The sequence below is a fragment of the Lagopus muta genome, chromosome 3 (assembly GCF_023343835.1).
Source record: "Lagopus muta isolate bLagMut1 chromosome 3, bLagMut1 primary, whole genome shotgun sequence".
Lineage (NCBI taxonomy): Eukaryota > Metazoa > Chordata > Aves > Galliformes > Phasianidae > Lagopus > Lagopus muta.
In genome coordinates this window covers 34,823,197-34,847,981 of record NC_064435.1, presented here as the reverse complement: position 1 = coordinate 34,847,981, position 24,785 = coordinate 34,823,197, and the positions used below count along the sequence as shown (strand labels likewise).

Genomic DNA, 24,785 nt, shown 5'->3' with positions numbered 1-24,785 from the left:
TTTATAAGCCCCGCATTTAGAGCTTCTATAAATTCTTCTGTCCGCTCCCAAACTCAAGTTCTTGAGACTACCGAACAGCTCGGGCAGCGAGACGGTGACGGGGTGGGCAAAAAGATCGGACGGACGGAGAGAAACAGCAGACGGAGAGAGCGCACCTGGGGGAGAGCGGAGAGGAGGAGGCCGGGAGTGCAGTCGGCCCGACGGGACGGGCCCCGAAGGGTCAGGCAGAAGGGAGGGAGGGGCAGAGAAAGCGATGAGTGGAGAGGGATGGAGACGGAGATCTCTGTCTTCGAAGCTGCCAGCGGTGAAACGTTCCCCTTAGCCGTCAAATCGGAGTAACAGCGTCCGTCATCCTCAAGTGACCGCGTGATTTTCATAAGGTGGCTTTGATTGAAATTTAAAATAACAATAATAATAATAAATAAATACTCTGCGGTGACAAACGCCTTTGTTGAAGGTCCCAAGGAAAAGGAAGTTGCTAATGGTGGGCGGGGGGGAAAGGCAAAATGCTTTTGGATCGCTAACGATGGAGGTTAACGCGTGGCAAGGGGTGGGCAGCTCGGTGGCTGCTCGCTTGGCCGGGACCAGGGAGAGGAGCAAGGGCAGGGAAGGGACAGGGCTGGAGCAGCCCGTCCTTCAGGGCCCGGCTGGCCTGGGGACACCCGGTGCCGGGGTGTGCATTGTAAGGTCCGCATTATAGTCCTGTCCTCGCTCTCTGAAATCTCAGTCAATTACTCGGAGATCCGCAGCTTGGCTCCTTTTCATTCTTTCCAGGTGAAAATTCAAACGTTTGCTGTTGTCGCCTGCTCCTTTCTTCCCTGAAACAAGGCACCCAACTGTTCCCATATTACCATTCAAAAACAGGTTCTGTGGCAAAGCTCATTTGTGAATCTATTACAGAGATTAATAGATTATTTCTCCTTTTTCAACTAATTCTCAGTGGGGAAATTTAACCATATGGTAAGGAGAGAATTAGAATTTCATCACATTAGAGCAAAATGTAATGAAAAGAGTCCAACACCTGGGGCCAACTCCGAAAGACACAATTAAAAGGTTTTTAATGAAAGCGGGGAAACCAAAAAATTTCATAGCCCTCGGTAATTCTGCCCCATAAGGATGATTTAGTAGAAGCGTTGGGAAATATTGTCTTTACTGATGTCGCCGAAACGAAAACCCGCCGCTAAATAGTGGGTGCTCTCAGAGCGCTCCGCAGTGGAGAAGGAGAGCGGCTCTGAGCGGGGAGCGGCTGACGGAGCCCGGCGGGAGGGGGGGCGGGGGGTGCGGGGTCCCGGGCTGCCAACGGAGCGGAGCCCCGAGAGAGGGACGGAGAGAGGGAGGGCGCTGTCAAGAGTTGGGGGATCGTCTTAAAAAGTTTGGTGGGTTCGGGACCGTCTTGGTAGGTTCGGGTCTTACTTGGTGGGTTTGGGGCTTTCTCTGCCCTCTCTCCTCCCCAGATCGAGGTAAATGCCGGGGATTTATTTTTCCATAGGGACGCGCGGGATAAGCATTAGCAAGAGGCAATCTGCTGCTTGGAGAGGAGGGGAACCTCCTCGCGGTTCGGGATCTCTCTGCGGGTGGGGGTGGAGAAGGCTGGGACCCCCCCCCCCCCCCCCCCGCCCCCGGGAGCACCTCGGCTCGAGCTGGGCCGGGGCTTCTCAGTTGTCTCTCTCTTTTTTTTTTTTTTCTTTTCCCTTCCGCGGGGAGGGGGGGAAGGGAGGGGGCTCTGAGTGGATGTAAACGCGGGGGGCGGGTGGGCTGCGGGGGGGTGGGGGGGGAAGAGGGTGTCCCTCCGCCCGCACGGCCGAGGCAGTGGGAGTCGGGCGGCTCCGGCGCGGCGCGGGGCTGCAATTTGCTGAAGGAGGCAAAGAACATCCTTCGATCTAAGTAGGGCTTTTAGTGTGCTCATTGATGAGTGAAAGTCGCCACACATGTCAAGCTAAAGGCAGTTGTTGGGTTACTAACAGGACACAACGTCTTGCAAACATATGCGTTAAGCTGTGTATACAGATGGCAGCGAGAATAATGGAGCGGGCGCCGCTTATAAAGCTCGGGCTGCTGCCTGCCTGCAGACCTGGGAAATGAAACTATTCAGACTCGGGGCCAGATAGCGCCTGGGATTGTTTGTTACCGTTTTAATCCTATTAATTAAAACGTTAACCTGATTGGGTAGAAAGCTCTGTCCCAACAGGCGACTCTTCTCCATAATAACCTACTCTCCGAGATAATGATGTAAAAGACTCCCCCGTCTGCGGCGGCTGCTGGTTGATGGGTCCGGAAATCTCTTGAAGGTGAATCCAAGCAAGATAAACGGTGGAAGCGGCGCGGCTGGCAGCGCACAATGCCCCAGCGCGGCGCCTGCTGAGGGCGAGCCGGAGCCGGAGCTGCAGCGGGAGCCGCCGCCGGAGCACAGCCAGCCGCCGCCGGAACCCGGAGCGGAGCGGGGCCACCGAGCGCGGCGCAGCCCCGCCGGGAGCCGGGAGGCGCCTTTCGCCCGCGGGACGCCGGGGAGCCGCCCGCCGCGGCGCGGAGGAGCCTTGGAGGAGCGGGCCGGGAGCTGAGGGGGGCGGAGGAGGCGGAGGCGCCGATGGAGCGGGCGCTGGGGCTGCCCGCGGAAGAGGACCTCTTCCACAAGAGCCTCGCCGCCTCGGCCAAGCGCATGGAGTCCGCCTTCCGCTCGCCCCCGGGGCTCGACCTCTCCCACCCGCGCGACCGCCAGCCCTCGCCGCTCGCCTGCTACGAAGCGCCGGAGCCCGAGGCGCTGCTTCAGCCCGGCGTCGGCGGAGATCCGCTGGCGCTGCCGCCGGGCTCCGTCTGCGTCAAGTACGGCGAGAGCGCCAGCCGCAGCTCGGTGGCCGAGAGCAGCGGCGGCGAGCAGAGCCCCGACGACGACAGCGACGGCCGCTGCGAGCTGCTGCTGCGCGGCGCCGGGGGGGACCCGCGCGACGCTTCGCCGGCGGCGGGCGGCGGCGGCGGCGGCGGCCCGGGAGGAGGGGGGGGCGGGGGGCTGAAGGCTGCCGAGGGCGGCTGCTCCAACGGGCACGGGCACGGCGGCAGCAAGAAGTCCAAGGAGCAGAAGGCGCTGCGCCTCAACATCAACGCGCGGGAGCGGCGGCGGATGCACGACCTGAACGACGCGCTGGACGAGCTGCGGGCCGTCATCCCCTACGCGCACAGCCCCTCGGTGAGGAAGCTCTCCAAGATCGCCACGCTGCTGCTGGCCAAGAACTACATCCTCATGCAGGCTCAGGCCCTGGAGGAGATGCGGCGCCTCGTGGCTTATCTCAACCAGGGCCAGGCCATCTCGGCCGCCTCCCTGCCCAGCTCCGCCGCGGCGGCGGCGGCGGCGGCGGCCGCGCTGCATCCCGCCCTCGGCGCCTACGAGCAGGCGGCGGGGTACCCGTTCAGCGCCGGGCTGCCTCCCGCCACCTCCTGCCCGGAGAAATGTGCCATCTTCAACAGCGTCTCTTCCAGTCTCTGCAAACAGTGCACGGAGAAGCCTTAAGCCGCGCCGAGCCCCGCCGCCGCCGCCTCTGCCTCCGCCGCGGCCCCGGGGAGATGAGAGGGAAGGAAAGGGCGCCGGGGGGCCGCGGCCGGGCCGGGCCGGGGGGCGCAGGGGCGGCGGAGGGACTGAGAGCCGCCCGGATCCCCGCCGCCCTCCGCTCCGAGCGCTCCGCGGGCTCCGCCGGGACGGGACGGCCGCGAGAGGGGGCCGGGGCGGGAGAAGGGGCGGCGGGGGGCGAACACTGCAGCGGGGAGCCGCGGGCTGAGCCCCGGGGGGGCCGCTGCATGTCCGGACAATGGGGCGGCTGAGAAACAGCGGCCGGGAGGGAGACAGAGCGCGGGTACGGGGGAGCGGAGCCGTATCCTGGCCCGCCCAGCACCGAGCGGTCCAGGTGATGGGGAGCGGAGGTGGATGGGACAAATCAGAGAGGGCACGCGAACGTAGGGTTTTTTTTTTTCTTTTTTTCTTTTTCTTTTTTTTTTTAATTATTAGCAGTATTATTATAATTCTTCTGAGCCAGGAAACAAACAAACTTGAAATGTAAACTTCTTATTTAAGCGACTCGCAGAAACAAAGAGACTGGAGCATTGCTTATGGAAGACTTTGTATTTTTTAGCGTCTCGAAACTTTGATCCCGTGCAAACGCGCAAAGTTTTGGTGAGAGTGATTAAAAAAAAAAAATAGGAAAAAAAAAAAAAAACCCAAAAAACTACGAGAGAGATTAAAAAAAAAAAAAAAAAAAAAAAAAAAAAAAGCCTCCCCGATCCGAACCCCTCCTCCGTGTATGGCTGAAAGCACCGCGTTTCTGAACGAGGGATCTGTGTGCACCTCGTCCTCCCCCACCCGCAGCGCTGTACAGACGGGACGTATTTATTTGTTCTTCTTTGGGTGATCCTCCCGCCCCGCCGGTAGTTCTCATGTGTTAAGGTCAGGGGTCTTCTGTGCGGTTACTTTATAATGCTTCTAAAATTCTGTTTATGGATGAACTTAAAACTGTGTGCCAAGTGTTGAAAGCGTTTATTTGCCAACACCGTATAACCGGAACTGTTGCTGTACCCGAGCTGCTGAGGTTTCTGAAAGGTCATCTTGGATTTTTGAGTTGCATCATCCCTGTATCTCAATTGAGCTTTAATAAATCGCTTCAGTCCAAAAATGACAGGAAAGGTGTATTCTTCGTGGCTCGGCCACTGATTTGGGAAAGGGCTTTGCGTTAGGGCAGGTGATGGCCGTTCCCTTTTCCCGGGCTCAGAGCAAAAGCTGCTATGCGAATATCGCCAATGTTTCCCAGGGCGCTGTGTTTGCAGAGGTATCGTTTGGACCGCTTTTAATGTGTACGTAAATCATTCCTTTCCGACCGTGGATGATAATCTTGAAGTTGAAACACTTGAAAATACTTTGGGCTGATTTCCCGAGAGCGTGTGGAGTTCTTTTCTTTTTTGGGGGGTGGGAGGGAGGGCGGGATGGGCTTTTTTTTTTTTTTTTTGGGCGGGGGGGGGGGGGGAGGGAAGAAAGATGAAGAGCAAGAAGGAGCTATTTTCCCAAAGTGAGCCTTCCGCTTGAGTTTGCATGGCTGGGTGCTGCCTCTCTGCCAGTTGTAAATCCGGATTTTGTAATTATTCTTTTCTTTTCTTTCCAACCCCGAGTCCTGCTATTTTCCTCTCCTCGCAGATAATATAAATTCGGACTGTCAGGTTGGATGGCGCAATGGGAGCCGTGATGGATCTGTTGGCAGGTCACGGATGTGTAAAGAGTGATATATATTAAATAGGTCAATCAGATTATGACAGCAATGTACGATCGTTTGTATGTGTACCTATGTCGGAAAGAATCTTTATTAAAATATTTTGAACAAACGTTTGTAATCGCGCTGTGCTTTGTGTTAAACATTTACCTCCAGGTTTAAGGAGGTGGACGAGGGGGGTGGGGGGAAAGGGCATGTGGAGGGATGACTCCTTTCCTTTGCTCCCCAGTGCCTCCCCCCCCGCAGCCCTCGGTTGCCTCCGACGAGGGGCTCCTGCTCGGAGGTCTTCCTCTCCTATTGGGCCCCGACTGCCACTCCAGACCCCCTTCTCTCCGTCCCCGAGTTTTGGGGCCGCCTCCCCCCCCAGGCCGATGCCCTCCATACCTCCGCTCCCGTCGGCAGCCCCGCACGGGGGGAGGGAGGAGAAGGGGATCAATCTTTTCCGCTCCACTTCCCATCAGAAAAGATTAATCAGAACCTGTAACTTTTCAGGAAACATAACTGTAAAGTGCCACGGAGCGGTGGGAAGGCGGCCCGGAGAGGGTGGGCAGCTCAGCCCCCGGGCGCCGGGAGCAGCGTCTCTCAGCATTTGCGAGACAAAGGCTGGGTGCGTCTAATTATGATTATTAAAACAATTTCCATGACGATGTCTAATATTATGTTAATTTGAAAACAACTGTGTATGAAAACTGTCGACTATAATACCTAAATTCATTTAATGAAACACATCGTTAAGGCAATTAAACCTCCTGGATGTGATTAAGGAACATAATTACGACACTGTTCTGCGCCATAATTGGGTGTCTTTAATCAAGGGGTAAAGTGATCAGCAACACAGCCATTAGTTTGTATTGTTCCGTCTCTGCTGTCCATCATTCTGATTAGGAATTAACCACCGCCACCAGCTTGGCGTGGTGCGTGCCCGTGTGTGTGTGTGTGTGTGTGTGTGTGCTCACAGCATCGGGGAGGTGTTTGCCTCAAGACTCAGCACTCGGTACCTCTGGTTTCCTAGAGGGCTGCCGGGGGCTGTCCCCTCGACGAGGTCACGTCGGAGCGGCGGGTGCCGGAGGAGGAACTCCGAGCTCGGCCGGGGGCTGCGGGGACTGCGTGGACTGCCGCTCCCCATCGGGGCCGGAGGGGTGAGCGGCTCTCACCGCCGCTCCGTTAACCTCTCTTCTTCCTTTCCTGCAGATGGACGTGGCCGAGGTTTCTCCCTCCCGCTCCCCAATCCTGGCTCCGCCGGCGGGGAGGAGGAGGGAGGGAAGAGTAACGCCAACTCTTTGCCGTCCAGGCCGGCCCTGGGAGCTCGCTTGTCACCTCCAGGCTTTTTCCGAGGGGGCAGCGTGGTGAGGGGTGCTGCCACCCCCTGTGTCCTCCTGCAGCGTCTCCGGGCGGCGCTGGCAGAGCCTCCCCCGCCCCGCCTAACGCCTGGCTGATGGAAAGAAACGTGGTCCTTTCCAAAAAGCCCCCCATGTCCGCAGCCGCACCGCGCCGCATCTCCCCACCTCGGACCCTTCCCCGGCCCTTACCCCGGCTCTGAGCCCGAAATGGTCCCAGCATGAGTGACATTGGCTTTCCTAATGTGATGACTTATGAAAGATATAATCATGTGTTAAATTGAATCCTCTGCTTAACTGTTAATGGTGTGCTCTGGGCACATTTACGTATTAGATGCTATGGTAACTAATTACCACTAGAAGAAGGGATAATACACTTTCCAGACTTTGACAAATAATTATGAGTGTTCACATCCCTGCTAGCAGCAGTGGCGGCGGATCTGCTGGAATGAGTAAGTGACTAAATGAATGGGTAAGTGAACTTGTGTGCATGGAGGGACCGCATAACGGATAGTGGTCAAGTGAGTTTTCTTATTAAAACCTTTAATGAAAATGTGATTTAGAGTGGAAGAGGGGGGGAGGGGAGGGAAGTGCGACGCTAACTCTAAACGTAATTAAATCACGCAATATAAACATCGGAAACATAAATAAGTTTGCTTTTAATTAAAACGCGGCAGTCAAAGTAAATTATCCACGTGTTCGGAAACTTTGCGGCAATTAACACTCGGGTTCTTGTGCCGAAGAGAGGATGTTGGGGGTGCGAATTCAATGACTCGGGACCCCACAGCTCTCCCCGCAGCGTCGCTTGCGTTCCCATAGGCCAGAAGGGGACCGAGGTTCCCAGCAGAGCCGCTCCCGGCCGGGGCGGGATAAAACTTGGGGTAGCACACCTAAAGGGCCGAGCTCAGAGCCGCTGGCAGCCGCACGTCGTCCCATCATCCCTGTGTCCCCGCGTCCCCATCAGCCCCGTGTCCTCGCATTCCCCTTCCCTCCCCCGCGCTCCGCCACCCCCCCGGGGCCGTTCGGACTCTGCCCCGACGCGGCCGTCCCGCAGCCTCGGAGGGGTTAATTCCTTCCCCCGCTGCCCTTGTCCTCGCAACCCGACTCCGAAACGTGTCATAAAAGAAGAAGCGAATTGATGGTCTGTTTCGAGCACTTTACTGCTGTGTTTTTAAATTCATATACGCGCATGTAAGAACTATGATCTGTGGATAATTTGAGATGCCGTAGGGAAGTGATGCGGTTTAGCTCCAACACAACCGTTTGCTTACCGTTTGAAAATAAAGAGAAAGACGCACTTCGAACAGAGACAAAGCTGAACGTCTAATGACAGCCATAAACTGCCAGACAGCCATAAATTAACGTCTTCATCAAACACTGAGGGGATCAGCGCTTATCTAAATCAACAATTATTTCTTCCAAGAAGTTGCCGAACAGATTGCCCCTCTAATACTATTTTTAAACCCCTGTAATTGAGGATTAGGGGCCAACAATCGCCTTTCCAGTGTAAACCTCCTCACCACCGGCTCCGAACTCACCCAGCGCTCCGAGCGGGCTCACTAGGAAACCTCTTCGGGCTCCCGTCCCCGTCCGGGCTGCTATAAGAAGGGCGGCCGGCTCTCCCTGCTTATTCTCAGGGGCTCTGGGGAGTGGAGAGCGCCGAGAACAGGGAATCGGAGAGCGGGCAGCACGGCACCCACGGCTGAGGTGGGACGGGCTCAGCCCCGGGGTGCGGAGCCGGGGCAGCGGGAAGGGCGCTGCACTGAGCGTCCGAAGCGGCTTCGGAAGTCCACGGCGGCTTCTGAAGTCTCTGCCGGGAAGAGTTCCTCCATGGGAGGCTATGGAAGACGCGCTCCGCAGCCGGGCGGTTCACTGGCTGGCAGCGTGGGAATGTGCCTGCGGGAGGCTGGCGGCTGAACTCTTGGGAAGACGGGGGTAGGGGGGAAGAGGAGCTGATGCAGAAGTTCATCGGCAAAAGTCACCACGGGGCATTTCCTTACTGTTCCCTTTGTTGCCAGATCCCAGACTTGCGGTCAACTTTCTTGTGATAACAAGTGTTGTTTAAAGGGAAAAACAAATAATAGTAATACAAGCAGCGTAGCAAAATACGGCAAGACAGACTACTGCAATGCTCATGGCAGAGACAGGCTGCTTTTGAGGTGCAAATAGTTGGGAAGATATGCACACTGATGCTATTACAGAAGGTGTGCAACCACAACCTCAGTACTTGAGGTCCCAGGGAAACCTGCTGCACATCACAGATGCAGCTTTGTGTTGTACGAGGATCAAGATTCCACTACATTTCAGTACTTCGCTTCCACGTGAAAAAAATCATATTTTAAAGATTTGCATATTTGCTTCTTTGTATGCAGCAACTGCTTACTCATACTTACTAACATTTATGAATACAGCCATTCAGCATCAGTGCACAGGTGTAGCTGTAAGTGGTTCTTTTGTAATTAGACCAGTTTCTTGGTGTGCTGCAGGTATTTGGACACGGCTGGCTGTGGTACAGGCACATGTTCAGGTAATGGGCAGGAAAAGACTTCACTTGCTATGGTCTGACAGTTGAAATAGCTCCATTCATATGAATTAAGCATGTGTCATGCATAAATTGATGTCTCGATTTTAAAATAAAATGCGATGTAAGTAACATCAAAAAAGCACCTGGTGTCCAAACAAATATTAGACATAATACAGTACCAGGAACTACTATAATCCTCTCTCCTCCCCCCCTCCAAATCTGCCTTTCACACCACAAAGAAAAGCTCACGCAGAAGAATGGCCTTCAGGGTACCTAAAACAACATCGCTTTTTATTTCTGAGCTTTTGAAATAATCTGGAGGCAGTGGAATTAAAAAGTTACAGAACCATGTAGAAAATGCAGAAAAATGCTGCATGTCCCTCTTCTGTGCAACGTATCTCCAGCAGTCCTCACAGATACACCTCACATACATTTCTGCATGATGGAATGAAGAAAAGAGATCTCTTTAGGCTGTGTGTGAAATAGCTACTGGCAGAATTCATAGCGACAGTGCTGCTTAGAAAAGCCAAGTTGTGCTTTGCTGGTGCAGTGCAGTACACTGAAACAATTTTTGATCATTTCTCCTTCTAAAGTGAATGATCTAAGAGTGCAGAGTATTTAACAGCAGGTAGTACATCTACTGCACAGAGATTTGGCAAAAGGAAAGGACTAGGAGCTGTATTTAAGAAGCGATCTTTATACTGGGAATGCGTATCTCTAGTCTGATTCAGGATAATGCCCTAGGAATGTCCGAGGTCCCACATTCCTCCTGATAGGAAACTGCTTTAATTTGATGGGGTGTAAAGAAGAGGCGATCATTTCCTAAATTCCAAGAAGATGCTCCATGCCAGTACTGAATTAAAGGCTTTTTTTGTTTTTCTTACAGAAATATTTTTCAAGATCAAGCAGCACAAAAGTGCTGTGTGCTGTGTTTTAAAATGAAAGCAATAGTTGTGTATCTGTGAGAAAAGTGCAAATGCAAGGTGGAAAAAAATCAACACAGATGCTCATTCAATATTAAAATAGATATATTTTTATGCGTCCTTGAAATACAAAAATCACTTCAGATGTTAGATAACTAAAATAATGAAGTTTCAATTTTCTTGCTTAGAAATTCACAATGTATCTTATTCGACCTAAGAGCTATAATGATGGATATTAACTATTAAAGTGAAGCCTAACCACTGTCTATCTATATACAAAATGTCAGTTTTTGCAATTAAGAGTAATTCACAATCTTCTGAACTACAGAAGCTTCAATAACGATGACATAAAAGATCATTTGTAATTCTACAAGAGAAATTTACAGATCAGCAATCACTCAAAAAAAAAAAAAAAAAAGTAATAATAATAAAAGAAAAGAAGTGCAATGCCAAAAAACAGTGACGTGCACAACGTTCTAAACAGCTCTTACATTCTGACATGGTTTTAGATTATTACATGATGTTTCAGCAGAGATGTGGAAGTCAAATTTGCAAAGAGGTGCACATACAGCAGCATGATTCTTTGAGACACAGAGCGGGTTAGTGAGTTGGTGGTGGGTCACAGCAACAGTGAACGACAGTGCAGAACAAAGTGTAAATTAAAAGAATAGTGGTAAAAAAAAAAATCACATTTCAGCATTCACATTACTAATGATGAATTCACTTTCCTGCTCAGGTGCTACAGATGAGACATCCTGATTTAATAAACCTATTTTATATCAGAAGAGTTTTTTTTCTCCCTTAACAGCAGATGACAGTATCAATATAACTGTGCAGTGATAGCCTGTAACTAGGCCAGTACAGCCCAGCACAGTCACTTGTAACACCTAGCGGGCTCCCCATGTCACCCAAGGCAGAGTGGAGGCTGCCCTGGCCCTGCAGTATTCTCTAGCTGTCCGAATGATCAGCAGTGAGGCCAGCCCTCCATAGCTGACAGCTGACCACATGCCAACACAGCTACTGCAGGTTTCTACGTGAGTGGCTTAGCCATCACAGTGCCTAATTGACCGGCACCAAGCTGGTACCTCCTGGATGCTATGGCCAAACACACAAAGCTGGTCTTCTTCCCTGGGCAGCACTCTGTGGCCATCTTGGCTCCAGTCAGGCCTCTAGGGATCCTGCAGGCCTGTCCCGTTTTGCTGCTTATCAACCAGGAATTACCAACACCATGGACCTTGTTCCCTGCTCCAAGGAGAACAAGCTGCTCCCAGTCAGCCGGCTGCTGACTCACCGGGTCGCTGCTCAGCTGCAGAGTCTGTGAAACAGCAGGATGGCCAGGCCTAATGCTTCTTCTCTCCTGCTCTAACACTGACTTTAAAGCACTGAGCCTTACCGTGCCTGCAAAAGGATGCAGGTCCCACCTCAGTGATGCACCGCTCTCAAGCAAAAGCCATCCATCAGGGATGCAGCTTCAGGCCTTGCTCCAAGTTCCGTCATTTTGGTTCCTGAGCAAAAAGTGCAACAGGCTGACTTCATACCACGAAAGCCCTGTCACCCTGTGTGATGTGAGGTGTGTTCTCCAACTCCGAGGCACAGCTTCTGAGTGCTCTCACAGAGCTTTCCTTCAGCTCCCAGAAGGACTCTGACGCCTTGTTTCTTTCCTTTTTCTTTTTTTTTAAATGAAAAAGAGAGGCCTACAACTTTAATTTGCTGGTTTAGAAGCAATCTAGATCTCCTTTTAATTCCAAAACAGATACTCTACAAACTGATTAGCAATTAATCTGAAATTACTAATGATTTGCATGTACTTCTGGCACAAAAGTGTCCCACTACATTACACTGCAGCCTGTGCTATACTAATTCAAAATCCTAAAAACAAGTCTTATGTTTAAAACAAAAATCTACTGTTATTTTTGCAGTTGCTTCAGGTTTGTTTCAAAGCTGGATGCCAAAGAAAGACTTATCCTAACTGTGGTATGAGATATTCTACAGCTTAAACAATAATGTAATACAGTCAACAGTGTAATGATATCAGCGTATCCTCTTTCAATAAAATAGGCTCTAGTGTCCAAACTGAATTGTGAGCTATGGCTGAGTACAAAATAACTCAGAGTAACTCCTACCAAGTAAGTACAGCAGTAAGTAACTTGAATGCAAGAATCTCTCCATAAAAACAAATTTTATTCTGTGACAAAAAGCAATAATCAGCTTCTGGTGTTGATTAAATGTTGAAGCAAAGTTAAGGCATTTAATCAACCGCAAAGCCCATTTAATGTAACTGTACACCAACACTGTAGGCATTATTGATATTACATATGAAGAGAAAATATCCATCTCACAAAAACACGATTTCCTACTCAGAGGATTTGGAATGTGGCTGTGCCAATGTCTGAAAGCCTTTCAATTGATGTTTATTTAGGATAGGTGCTTTACATGAATAACTAAACAGTCTTCTACATGAGTAACAACAAATAATTCTAAACTTTAGCAAGAAAATAGCAGTTTTCATCTATAGGCTACCAAGTGCTTACGAGACAAGTAAAATTTCTGATTTTGGAAGACATGCAAGATTGAGGCACAAAAGATTTCAGCTGAGAATTCTCAAAATGAACCAGTGGCTCCGATGCTCTACTGGGAAAAGACAAATCCAGCTGAAGTTTGCAGAACTTTGTGTCTCTTGTTTGAAGTAGAGTATCAGGTAATTTTTTTGAGCATCACTAACTCTGTCAGAGCAGGACACTCTGAAACACAGGAATGCAGACAATGAGAAAAATATTTTTAATGATTTGCTTTGCGCTGACTAATAATGAATTTGGAGACTCCAACTCCAGATGAGCTGGCAGTTCATCCGACAGTGTCCAGACAAGGGTAATAGTTCTGTGGTTGTTTAGTGACTTAGCAAGTTGCAAATTCTGGCGCAGAATAGATTCAGGCTTTACTGCACAGGCTAACCTGCACTTGCAGCGATTATACATCTTTCTTTCACTCTGACTTCTATGTTTGATGACGGGACATTTGGGAGCATCATGTAGAGCACTGTTGTTCATCAGCTGGCAATGTGGGCAGAACTTTGGCTGGTGTTTCTCAATCAGAATTTTTTGGGAACACAAAGCAAGGCCAACAAACATGGCTGGTCTCACATAACAGTTATGCTCACGGCAAATTGAGACTGGACAGCCTCCATCTCCAAAGTGAGAGAGGATCTCACTAGAGAGATACAGGGTCTAAAATCTTACATTTTGCAAACTGCACAGCAAAATAAATTAATGTTTGAAACAGGATCACCCAGTGGCGCAGGTTGTGCAGCCCACCTGCAGTCAACTACTGTGTCTGCCTGGTGTTTTTACTTGCTCAGATTTTGGGCCCAAAGAAGAGCCTGTTTTCCATCTTGCAGAGAGATAATTTTGTTTCCAAACAGAGGTCACACTAGTCTGCTTATGCACAGCTTAGGCACATTAAAATACTATTAAAAAGCAGTTTTAGACACTACACTTATCCTTGAAGCCCTCTCATTCTTTTGCCTTTTTGGAGAAACTAACAAACACAATAAATTGTCAAACTAAACACACAGATATGCTACTAGTAAAATGGTAAGACAGACATAAGGTAATTTTTGAGATGATGGAATCATTTCAAATGGGCTCATAAATTTTCTCTCTGAAGAGTATACATTTTTTGGCTCAAAAACCCAAACAGCTAATTTCAGCTTGATCCAAAACCTATTAAAATCAACAGAATCTCCCCTATGACTTCAGTTGGCTGCAGGAAACATCACAAATTTTGCAAATCACCCCCATTCCATATAGCTTCCATTACATCTCCCAGATAAGGACTAAGACACCCATAAAAGGGAACAGAGTAAACACAAAGTTAGAATAATGATCTCTAAAAAATCCCTTCACCCTCTAGAATTAAGACCCCCCATTCACACTATTATTTTTCTACAAGCAGACGATGTCATGCTTCCTGGTGGTTGGTGACTTCTCAATCCAACAAGGGAGAACATCATGGCACAGTGATGGTAGGAGGTCTTTTGGCTCTGTCAGTATGCCTGCAATGCATCTGGACTGTCAAGTTTCTGAAGAATATTTCCCTATATGTGGCTACTGAGCCTATTTCCAATGTGATGGCCTGGATTCAGCTTGCGATCATCTTCCCCCAAACCCTACTGAACTCATGGCCAAGAGTATGGGGATCCTTCGTATTGGAATGGTTTACTCAGCCAAGTTCTTGTCATCTCACCTCAGCAGAACATGGGCAGGACAAACAGAGGCTCTTATGTCTCTGTGTGTGTCATCTACCTCCAGCCCACGGGCTTTTCTCCTCAGAAAAAAAGGAAGGAGCTGAAAGCAGAGAGGGTAAAAGCAAATACTTCCAAAAATACAAAGCTGAGTGAGGAAACAGAGGAAACAGAGATTAGTAGAAGGCACAGAGGCAATCGTTCAATTTCTTAAGGACCTCAGCTTGTAACGAAAGGCAATATCAGCGTCTGGCAGGAGGATACCAAGGCCCATACGACTGTTATCAAGTCTGACAGCTTTGTTTTCCCCTAGTTCTACATCAAAATGAGCCAAAAGTAAGAAAAGAAACATCTTCATCTCATTCATCGCGAGGAACCTCCCTGGACACATGCTGATCCCAGAGCCAAAGGGCATTAGGAAATACTTCAGTTTTCTTCCTGCCTTATAGAATGTAGTTTTCTTTTTGCCATTCTCTATGTAGCGATCAAACTTGTACTCCTGAAAATTAAAGAGAAAGAGTGAGTGAGAGATATCTAACAAAACAGTTGCATGAGTAGCTTTGTTTGCATGACTGCGATGCTTCTTAAACCCCCCAAAAAAGATAAAGAGGAAGACAAGGAGCTGACAGCTTTTCCTTTTCAGCCGGTTCCCTGAAGTTTCATTAACTCCCTTTTTCTTCCCTGCAAGGAAAACTACTTAAATCCACTTACTTAGCTCAGCCCTTTTACATCAAGCTCCTTCAGCTCCCATGTCTCATTCACTACAGTGTCTGGCCTGTATTGATTGCAATTAGATTTTGACTGCTTTGTAGCAGGGATAATGAACCTTAGTGGAAGGACAATTTCTTGTAAAGCATCATATGTACTTGGTGTGGTACATACATCATGAATAAGGATAATCCACAAATGCTTATGAATAAATTAATGCACTGCACTGATACTGATCCTGTCCTTGCAAGGTAAAGCAAAATCCTTTTTTTTTTTTTTTGCACCCAGTGATGCACATTATTCAAAAAACAGGCCCAATACTTTACAGCCAGTTTTACCCCTCGGGTGGAGATCGTTGCTGCTTAATTTGCCACATCTGACCTTCACATGGCTTGCTCCAGAATCAGTGAGCAAAGTTGGAACTGCCAGTGACTGACCATTAAAAAGAATGTGCTTTCAAGTGAGGTTTGAGGTTGAGTTTGTAGCTTGCACTCCATAAACTGAACATCTTTCTGACTATTTTCCAGCAGCAGGATCACTGTTTAGAGATAATTCATGTTTTTGAATGAAGGAGATCTGGCACCCTCACTCAGTCAACGGCAAATTAACCACTTACAAAATCCTCCTGCATGCTTTGAATAAAAATGACAGACACTTCTTGCTTATGGTCACTCATTAGCATTTGTCCTGCTTTGCATACATCTGCTATAGCAGCAGCCATTTGGAGCTGGCTGGGAACAAGTCAGTCAGACAGAAACCACCTCAACTGATTAAAAAAACCCAAATAACACAATGATAAAACACACTGATACTGATCTACCCATTAGATTAACAGCTCTGAAAACCCCACACTGAGGGTCTGGCTGACAAGAAAAACAGCAGCAGGGGAAGTGGCCTACGAGAAAGGGACAAGGGGAAGGGAGGGAATACAACTTTGGATGTTGATGACCAGGAGCCTTTTTCTCTAAATGGCAAGGGCCTGGATCTCCCAGATAGCTAAAGGCAGTTGTACGTGTGTTTTCACCAGGAAGTACTTCTTTTCAGTTTTTGTGAAAGGAAGCATATTTTTTTTTTGGTCTAAATTACTGCGTCATCTGAAGGAGCACAGTAACAAGTGAAAGCCCAGAATACCCCCTCTTCCTTAAAAAAGAATCTCTTCCTGAATTATAAATTCCACTGTCAGATAAGAACTGTAACTGTCTGAAAAGAAAAACCCAAAGCTCTTCACTTCACAGGAGCATTTCCACAGGATGCACTCCTGCTGTCTGGAACTATTGGGAATGGATGTATTGCACACATACACATACAGGGCCAAGCCTTTCTCATAAGCTTTCTCACAATCGTAAGAGCCACCTGAAAACTGTAGTTCATTTTAACAAAAATTAATGTGCTGTGCAAGGAACTGAAAAAGCAGAAAACATGTGTGATATCAAAATCACGCTTGTGTTGTTGGGGCCATTAGGCTGTGATAATTTTTATAGAGCTAGTGAGATTGCTTTTAAAGAAAGGCTAGCTTTTTGACAACAAAGGGGATTTCAGCCATGCACGAGGCCTTCTTGGAAGGGAGACTGGCAATTGTGGTGAGGAAGATGTGAAGAAACTGGAGATAATGTTCTTTGTGAATGGTCTGCTCACTGTATTAGGAAAACAGGAATCTCCTATGACTTGTATAAGTCTCACTCCGTCATGTCCTGTATTTAGCTTTGTTTGGGAAGCCCCCTTGTAGGGTTTCCTGCAAGGTTTCCTTTTCTTTTATTCTAGGGAATTTGCAGAGTTCCGTTTACTGAGCTCTTAACTGTGCTGTGATTTGCAGGTTTACTTATCCACTTTACAAAAATGGACTCATTTATTTAGACTTTCAGTGGAGAAAGAGGTCAACAATATATGCTTACACATATACAATATGGTGCCAAAGCAGAAGATAACTTGATAGCTCTTAAATTTATGTATCCAGGAGAAAAGCATCGCTACAAAATTATCTCGTCAAGCTGCCTGTTTTCCCAGGAAAGTTTTCCCTAAATACTTGACAAGCTCAAGACTGCACCTTTCAAAAAATTCATTCTCCATTTCTATCTGATCTTCAGTAGTTATTGTTGAAAGCACACTGCATATTTTAAGAACCAAACAGAACACTGATTTCCCCACTTTTCGAGAGGGCCCATGTGCTGAAATCAAAGTACTGCAATGTGTGGATTGCTCATTCACTATCAAAAAGATAAAATATATGAACTAAAGCTGTACTGTGAAAGCTGAGCAGAACTGATACCAAGCAGATATATTCAAGGAATGGAAATATGGTAATGTATTCTTACAATTATTGAATAAGGGAGGGGGGCACAGCTACCACTCTGATGCTTTAGTCTAGGACCTAAACAAACAGATGGACTTTTGACAAATCAATAATGTTCTCCAAAATAAAGTGTTAAGAATAAAACGAAAAAAAAGCTTATTTGTTAGCTGTGACTTTTTAAGGATAAAAGTATTAATTAACTATTTGCCAATACATTATTATTTTTTAAAATCACTAATTTTATCAGTAGTCTTTACCTTCATTTTGGGTGGGAACAGATAGCAGGGTCCTACTGGATATTATTTCCATTTTCATGGCTCTTGTGATCATACCTGTCTCTACATCCTGCTCCTTCTAACCCTAACACACACCACAACTCCCCTCCGCCTCTGGCAGGGTTCCTGTATAGCACGATGATGCCCTTCACCAACAAGGCATCTGAATCTCATCCTTCCTTTGCAATCCCACATACACATCTTTACCCTTAAATTCCCCAAAAGTAGAGCCTTTGGGAACAGCATCTCTAATACGAGGTTTCTATAAACATGTGAACACGCCTAATGGAATCATGGAATAATGGAATCATGGAATAATGGAATCACACCTCATGGAAATCAGCACGGTAGGGAGAAGGCTGCTTTCTTAGGGTAAGGGGGATGAGGAGTGATTCAGGAAAAGCTCCCATCTCTACAGCTGAAAAGGCCAGATTACAGACAGCCTCACTTCCTACGTGGCACACTGGACCACGGACAGCGACCGAGTGGAATAACCTACTGCAGACTCAGACTATTTAATTTGCATGCAGGTGGTGAACTTCTGAAGCCATATTAAGGCTGAGGCAGGGTGGATTAATTTCGAGTCTTTGATATTCATTAACTTGAGCGTCAGAGAAAAATACAAGGAGATGACACAATTACCCTCGGAGCTTCGCTGTGGAGCAACAGCTTTACGGTCTCAAGTTCACAACGCTATACTAATTGATAGAGAAGGGGTGAATCCCTATGAAGAGAGGTGAAAAAGCATAAGGCTCAAGTAAGTCACTGCTATTATAGGGCTTCAGAGAGTCAATGATGCTTTGGGGGCACTTAGCTAAATGGCCCACATTATTTGCTATTTAAACCACCTTCTATTATTCAGCCCTCCTTGGGTATCAAATGATCCACTGACAAACAAAACCCACATTTAGCCTAAAGTTTATGGTAGTCAATGTGTAATTGTCAATTCCTTTGAAAGCAGTAGCAGTCAGTCTCATCACCATATTTCTCTCTTCAGGCCATGAATCTTTTGACCTGTAGGGCCCTCAAAAATACATCTGAAAGTCAGAAGATTTGTTCCACAAGAAGGAACAGCAGGAAAAAAAAAAAAAAAGAAACAACAAAAATACCCTTCACAAAAGGCCTGGCTGCCACAATGTGCCTGAAGTAGGAAGAGCGGCACCAGCTGAGCATTTACCTTAGGATCTTCATAGACCTCGGGGTCCATGTGCAAAATCTGAGGGTAAAGGGCTATCCAGTCTCCTTTCCTCAAACTGACTTCCTGATCCCCTTCGAGCTTGAGAACAAAATCCTCCTGGCTGATGCGAATGTTCATGGAAGATGAGCACATCCGTAAACTCTCGTTTAAGGCACTCTCTGTGATTAAACAAAAGCGGAGGGGGGGAAGCATCAGAAATATGGGAGATGACTGCAAGTTATACATGGCTGCAGCTGCTGCATTTCGACAGGTTTAGTAGGGCAGGCTAAAGGAGGAAAAAAAACAACAACAAAAAAAACCAAACCATAAACAAAACAAAACATGAACCAGACACTATGAGAAGGTACTAAACAGTCCCGCAGGGCGGGGGCCGCGGCTCTGAGCACTGCGATGTGATTCTCGCTGATGGTTCTGAGAAACTGTGTCGGCTGGAGGCAGCTCCGGATTTTGGGTAGAAAGTCATTATTCAGGCACCATGTTGAAAACAACACAATCAGAAGACATGAATGCTTTGTGCATTTCCTTTCATTTTGGAGCTTGAGAGCAAATACCAGCGAAAGCATTCGCAGAGCTATTCAGCTTGCCTTTCAGAAGCTGTTGGGTGTAGAGGCACAACTACATGCTAGAAAAAACACTTCGCTTGCTAGTCTGAGGATTTTTAAATTTATTTGCTTTGTTTTCAGTGAGCGACACTGCCAAATGGTAGCATCTCTTATGGACAAAGTGAATGAAAGCAATTCATTATCTTCCTGGGAGTTTTAAGAGAGAAAGACACTTTTAATTGTCAAAGAGAAAACAAAACACAGCCCTTTCAGTACAGGAGAAGCTCAGTTTCTGTCTCCACCATCACATCCTGGAAAGCTCCAGAAGCTGAATGTCCTTGCTTTCCCAGTGGCCTTCACCTTTTGCTCCTAGCACGACAGATTTTATGGCTAATTTCCGGCAATTTATCCTGGCAGTTTGAGGAGGAATTCCTTTGGGAATAATATGCATAATTTGCATAAATCATTCTGATAGCATGTATATCAGCATGTAGCTCCTGTCTAAGGCTGCATCTCTCACTTTGTAATCAAAACTGACTATTTTTCCACCAGCATGTATGGGTGCTGTTATATGTGACTGGATTCCTTCTAATCGTCAGCTTGAAAAACAGCCTAAAATTGGGTTTCATTTTCTCATAACAATCCATTTGTGCCCATTTTTATGTTTGGGGATATCAAATAAGCCTTCTCTAAGCATTCACCAAGGCGCTGTAACTGCTGCACCCGAAAGGTTAGCTTATTAGAGACAGTAGCTACCCAGTGTAGATGCAGCTGAAAAAAATAATAACAAATGCTCTTTCACTAAAAATTAAATCTGGTGCAGCATGCATAGCAAATAAAGTGGCCCTGGATGCTTTCTTGCAAGAGGTTTTTCCTTAAGCATGCATTTGTCTAAAGAAATGAGGCTGCGGTCAGCTCTGTGTGGCCAGCGCCGTGATTCAATGTGACGTACAGTGAGTCTGTGCATATTCTTTTGGACTGCCTTCGTTACTATAATCAGGCAGAGTCAAATCGGCTTGTTGGTGACGAAGCCAGAGAAGAACCCTGGTTCCAGAATATGGCCTCTACTGCGAATAGCCACAAGGCACCTGACACGATAGATTTCAACTGGCAGTGCTCTGGCAACAAAACTTTGCATGGTACAAAGGAAGGGTCCAGCCTCCACTCCCAGTCTGCCCTCAACCTTCAAAACGCACAGCTCGGAACGCCACAGTTTTGGAAACGGCGGTGACGCATGTGGCAACACCATTCACCCAGGAAATCAAATGGGGTCGGGGGGGTGGGGAGAGCAAAAAAGGAAAAATAATTATTGCAGCGCTGCTGTGAAATACCGGGTCTGTGTTTAACTTGACCAGTGCTGCAGTCACATCCTATCGGGGGCCGTCCTCTCGCAGAGCGCAGCAGTCGGTGCCCACTGCCGGATCGCAGATGACAATCGGGCAGCATATCTTATGCAGAAGTTAATCACAATAATGGAACACAAAGTGTGGCTTAGCGGTCAGATCGTAAATGACAAATCTGTTTTACCTTCCAGTACCAGTTATGTGTAGAAGGCGAGCTTGGCTCTAGCTCTGAGCGATCATGCCGATAATCATTAGATGACAAAAGTAATGAGTCACATTATGATCAACAAAGGAGGATGGAAGCTTATACTGGTTTGCAGGCAAACATTAAAAAAAGAGACAGTCAGCTTTCCCCAAATGCCGGGGCTATACGTTGGGAGGAATGACAACTGCACAATAAAGCTGCAGCCTTTGCTTGCAGTTGTCATAGTTGAGCAGACACCAGCCATCGCCGCTGACAGACCAGCTGGGTAGCTTGGGAGGCCTTCCATTCTGCACCATGAGGTACAGTAAATTATCCAGCGTGGTAGAGCAACATCTGTTTCTGTGCTTGTGCCGAACAAACAAGGCAATTTAAAGCATACCAAGGGATAACCAAGCAGCAAATGAGCATGACCCTCATTTTTTTCCCCTTCTTACACACATGAGATGCTAAACTTTGCTGTACACTCACTACATAAAGAAGCCAGGCTGTTGTTTGATAAGGTGTTGTCAGAGAGATTTAACATATTTTCTAGAGAGAGAGAGAGAGAAATATCTCATAGTATTGTTATTCTTAGAATCCTCCCACTTCTCTCTTCATTCCTCTTATACTAAAGCTAGCACTCAGTCTACAATTCATTCTGGATTTTTTTTTTAAACTGTTTCAATATACTTATAAATATTCAGTCTTTAAACCCTAATTTGCTATACTTAGTTCACATGCCTTCAAGCATTTGTCTTCCAATTTCCACTGAATAAATGCGTACTAATGAGAAATAGAGCAAGCTGCTGAGGCAAAGCTGGGTGACTTGAGCCTGGCCTGCCACCAGCTTGTGATAGGCAGGCAAATTGAGTTAAAATGAAAAGTCTTGTCAGCTGAAATACAACATGGTAGCCAAACAGCAAGCTGTCAATCATCCAGCCAAAACAAGGGACTGCAGGTAATAAAAGGTCACTGTGAATCATAAGTGCATTTGGCTTTCATAGGCAAGTTAATTTTAATTAAACATGATCTCGATCTGTAAATGTTTTATAAAACTTATTGTGCATAATGGATTGTTAATTTTACACTAACAGCAGGTAATAGGGTACTATAATTATTAGAGTGCATTATAGGAAAAAAGCAATTGGGTATGCAAATATTTGGGGGGGGGGGGGAGGGTCGCTAACTCACATGCACAGCAGTGTGCCTACACACATGACAATTGGAAACAACTACATCTGTATCTTCCTAAGAATTACATGGTACTGCCCAGCCGCCTCCAGGAAAAATATATTTATTTACCTTAACCCAAATAACGATGTTAATGCTTATTGCTCGTGTTACAGTTACACACTCTGCGTTAGCTCTTTTGGGGTTCCTGTCCTTTTGTCTATACAAAACGATTTTTCAAGCTGTGCTTTCTTTGCAGGAAATCTCCGGGATTCAGCAGTGACCTGGGGCAAGAATACTTCACCATATAAATGAATGGACTAATACTGAACAAACGAACTGACTAAACATGCCTAGCGTTACACATGCACTAAGTGTATTTCTGCTCTACCCTTTGCATTTCCCTTATAACCATAAAAACCGACAGACCGTTCTCATGTATCGTTTACCGTATTAGAGCTCCATTGTGAGTCATAATGACTAATAATGTATGTTACTCTGTGCACACAAGCACGCGTGTTTTGGTTGCTGGAAAAGTCTTAAGCAGACAACACGAAGTGCGCTGCCCCAGAAATGCCATCGAAAGAAAATAATCAGGGCCACAATGTGTGACAAGAGGGTTGAAAGCTTTTTCTTTTTTTTTTTTAAACCACATACCTGTGTTTTGAATTTGGAAGTAAACTGGGACATGTCATTCCCTAGACCCAATGAAAGTGGCCACAATAACAACAATGCCTCTCAGAAGGGCTTTTTAGCAATTCCTGCTTGCTCTCCATAGCATGAGGAATCCAAAAAAAGGCTCTTGTTTCAGCAGGCCAAAAAGAGGACGGGGAATCAGAGTGCTTAAAACAGGAGAAAGAGATGACAAGGTGATAAATAGACAAGAACCCCACCTGGCTGCCTTACCCAGGAACAGAGACACAAATTCCCATTTCTCTGTGCTGCAGGTCAGTACAGGGGGAGAGGGAGGAGGACAGGCTCCTTCTCATATGCCACGGCCAGAAAGCTGTAGGTACTCTAAGTGTGGGCGGGGTTGGCTCATGGCTTTCTCCACACAGCTGCCAGTGGAGATGGGGAATTCCTGCTGCACAAGCAATGAAAATTTGAACCTTTGTTCCTTCTATACATTTACTAAAAAAACATCCCTTTCTCCTTTCCACTGAAGCATGAATTTAATTCTCTTATGGTACAGTTTTTTTTCTATATTATTATTTTATGGGACAGTATCCAGCCCTTTAAGACTTAAGTGCCAGAAGAATTGAAATCATTTCTTACATATCATATTATGTTTAACACCATTATAAAATTTAACAAAAGTGTAACTTGAATACTACGGAATACTACGAAGTAAGATGCAGCATTTTCCTCTTAACACGTGTATCAATGATCCTGAGACCTCTGACAGTTTCAAGGAACAGCAAGAGGATGACATGGTCAATGTCGGAAACTGTTTATCCCATTTTTCACCAGGTGATTTTAGTGCGTTCTGTGCTTTTATTTTTCTTATTCCTGCACTTCTGGGGTACTTTTGTTTTTCCCTTACCAATTTCACCTCTTGTCTCCAATTAAAAAATAAATTTTATCTTGACCATCGTAGGAAAAATTCTTCTCAGAAAGAGTGATGAGGTAATGGAAAAGGCTGCCCAGGGAGGTGGAGCAGTCACCGTCCCCTGAAAGTTTTCAAGAAAAGGGCGGATGTGGCACTTAGGGACATGGTGTAGTGGGCACTGTGGGGATGGGCTGATGGTTCCACTAGATGATCTCAGAAGTCTTCTCTAACCTTTATGAATCTATGACTTTATGATCTCGATGCTTGGCAACTTTTCTTCTCTATTATCTTTTGCTGGATGCTAACTCAGATGTGAAACAATTTTACTTGTGTTCCTAAGTTACATGAATTGCTTAGAATGTCACGTTACTCTTGTTATTGGATATCTTCCCATCATCAAAAGCCTTCTCCATCAACTACAGATAAATCTGCATCAAAAGAGCTGTAACTCCAGATGAAACCAACTTACTAGAGCCACAATGTATTTGGTTAACAACAATGCTTTAATAAGAAGTAGCTGAATCAAACTCAATTTTAAATTTGTGCTATGAGAGACAATTCAGATTGAACCACAGGCTCTCAGTATATGCCATACTGGAGAGTGGAATCCTTTATGTAAATGCTCACCAGGTGCACTGATCCCACACTGCTTTACTACTCCATCTCATAACAGCTTCATTTTAGAGCAGACCACCAGGTCAGGACAGGAGCAGCCGAAACACACAGAGCTATGCTCAGCTTTATTGGGGGATTGCTGTCAGCATCTCAAACAAAAGGGATATTCACCCTTTATGCCTTTGTAGAGCTCCTGTCTATTCTGATAGCACTATCTATGGGGATTTTCAGATGCTTTGAAGCTAGGCTGCTCCCTGCTACACACACCTATGAATACTTTCCTCTCTCCTCCCCCAGGCTAATTTCATCATTCATCTGACCAGTGTCTGTGCGCTAGGAAGTGAAGTGAAACCACTGGGCCCTGAAGGCTCATCCAACCCCAGAACACAACTTCCCAATGTGACTGGCCAGAGTCCTTCTGTGAGCCACTGGTCTACAACTGGGAGACCTGGATCTCCCTCTCTGTTTTGAATCAAGGTACTGCTTTCAGTACTCAAAATGTCATTTCTCATCTGGAAAGCTTTAGTTCTTCTCTTTAGTTCAGAGGCATAGCTATGCTGAAGCCTGCTTTAGAACTCTTTTTATCACGTTAGGGAGAGAAAAAGAAAGAAACTGCTTGTGAAAAAATTACATTTGCAGTTTAA

At 46.7% G+C, this 24,785-nt stretch overlaps 2 protein-coding genes across 4 annotated transcripts in view; one reads left to right on the top strand and one right to left on the bottom strand.

Moving 5' to 3' along the window:
• Nucleotides 1-1,787: 1,787 nt before the first annotated feature.
• BHLHE22 (basic helix-loop-helix family member e22) lies at nt 1,788-4,936 on the top strand. Its single transcript, XM_048938775.1, has one exon. The coding sequence runs from the start codon at nt 2,585-2,587 to the stop codon at nt 3,500-3,502; it is 918 nt and encodes a 305-aa protein (XP_048794732.1). The 5' UTR covers nt 1,788-2,584; the 3' UTR covers nt 3,503-4,936.
• Nucleotides 4,937-11,654: 6,718 nt separating this feature from the next.
• The window catches only part of LOC125690437 (cytochrome P450 7B1), a 121,841-nt gene continuing 108,710 nt past the window's right edge, over nt 11,655-24,785 (bottom strand). For all 3 annotated transcript variants that reach the window (XM_048938767.1, XM_048938769.1, XM_048938768.1), the window contains exons 5-6: nt 18,718-18,896; nt 11,655-14,766 (exon numbers count right to left, since the gene is read on the bottom strand). In XM_048938767.1, coding sequence (XP_048794724.1) covers nt 14,470-14,766; nt 18,718-18,896 — 476 coding nt within the window. In that variant the 3' untranslated portion in view covers nt 11,655-14,469. The remainder of the gene's footprint in view (nt 14,767-18,717; nt 18,897-24,785) is intronic.

Coding starts and splice junctions, on each gene's coding strand:
- BHLHE22 (XM_048938775.1), top strand. CDS start 2,585: ATGGAGCGGGCGCTGGGGCTGCCCGCGGAAGAGGACCTCTTCCACAAG.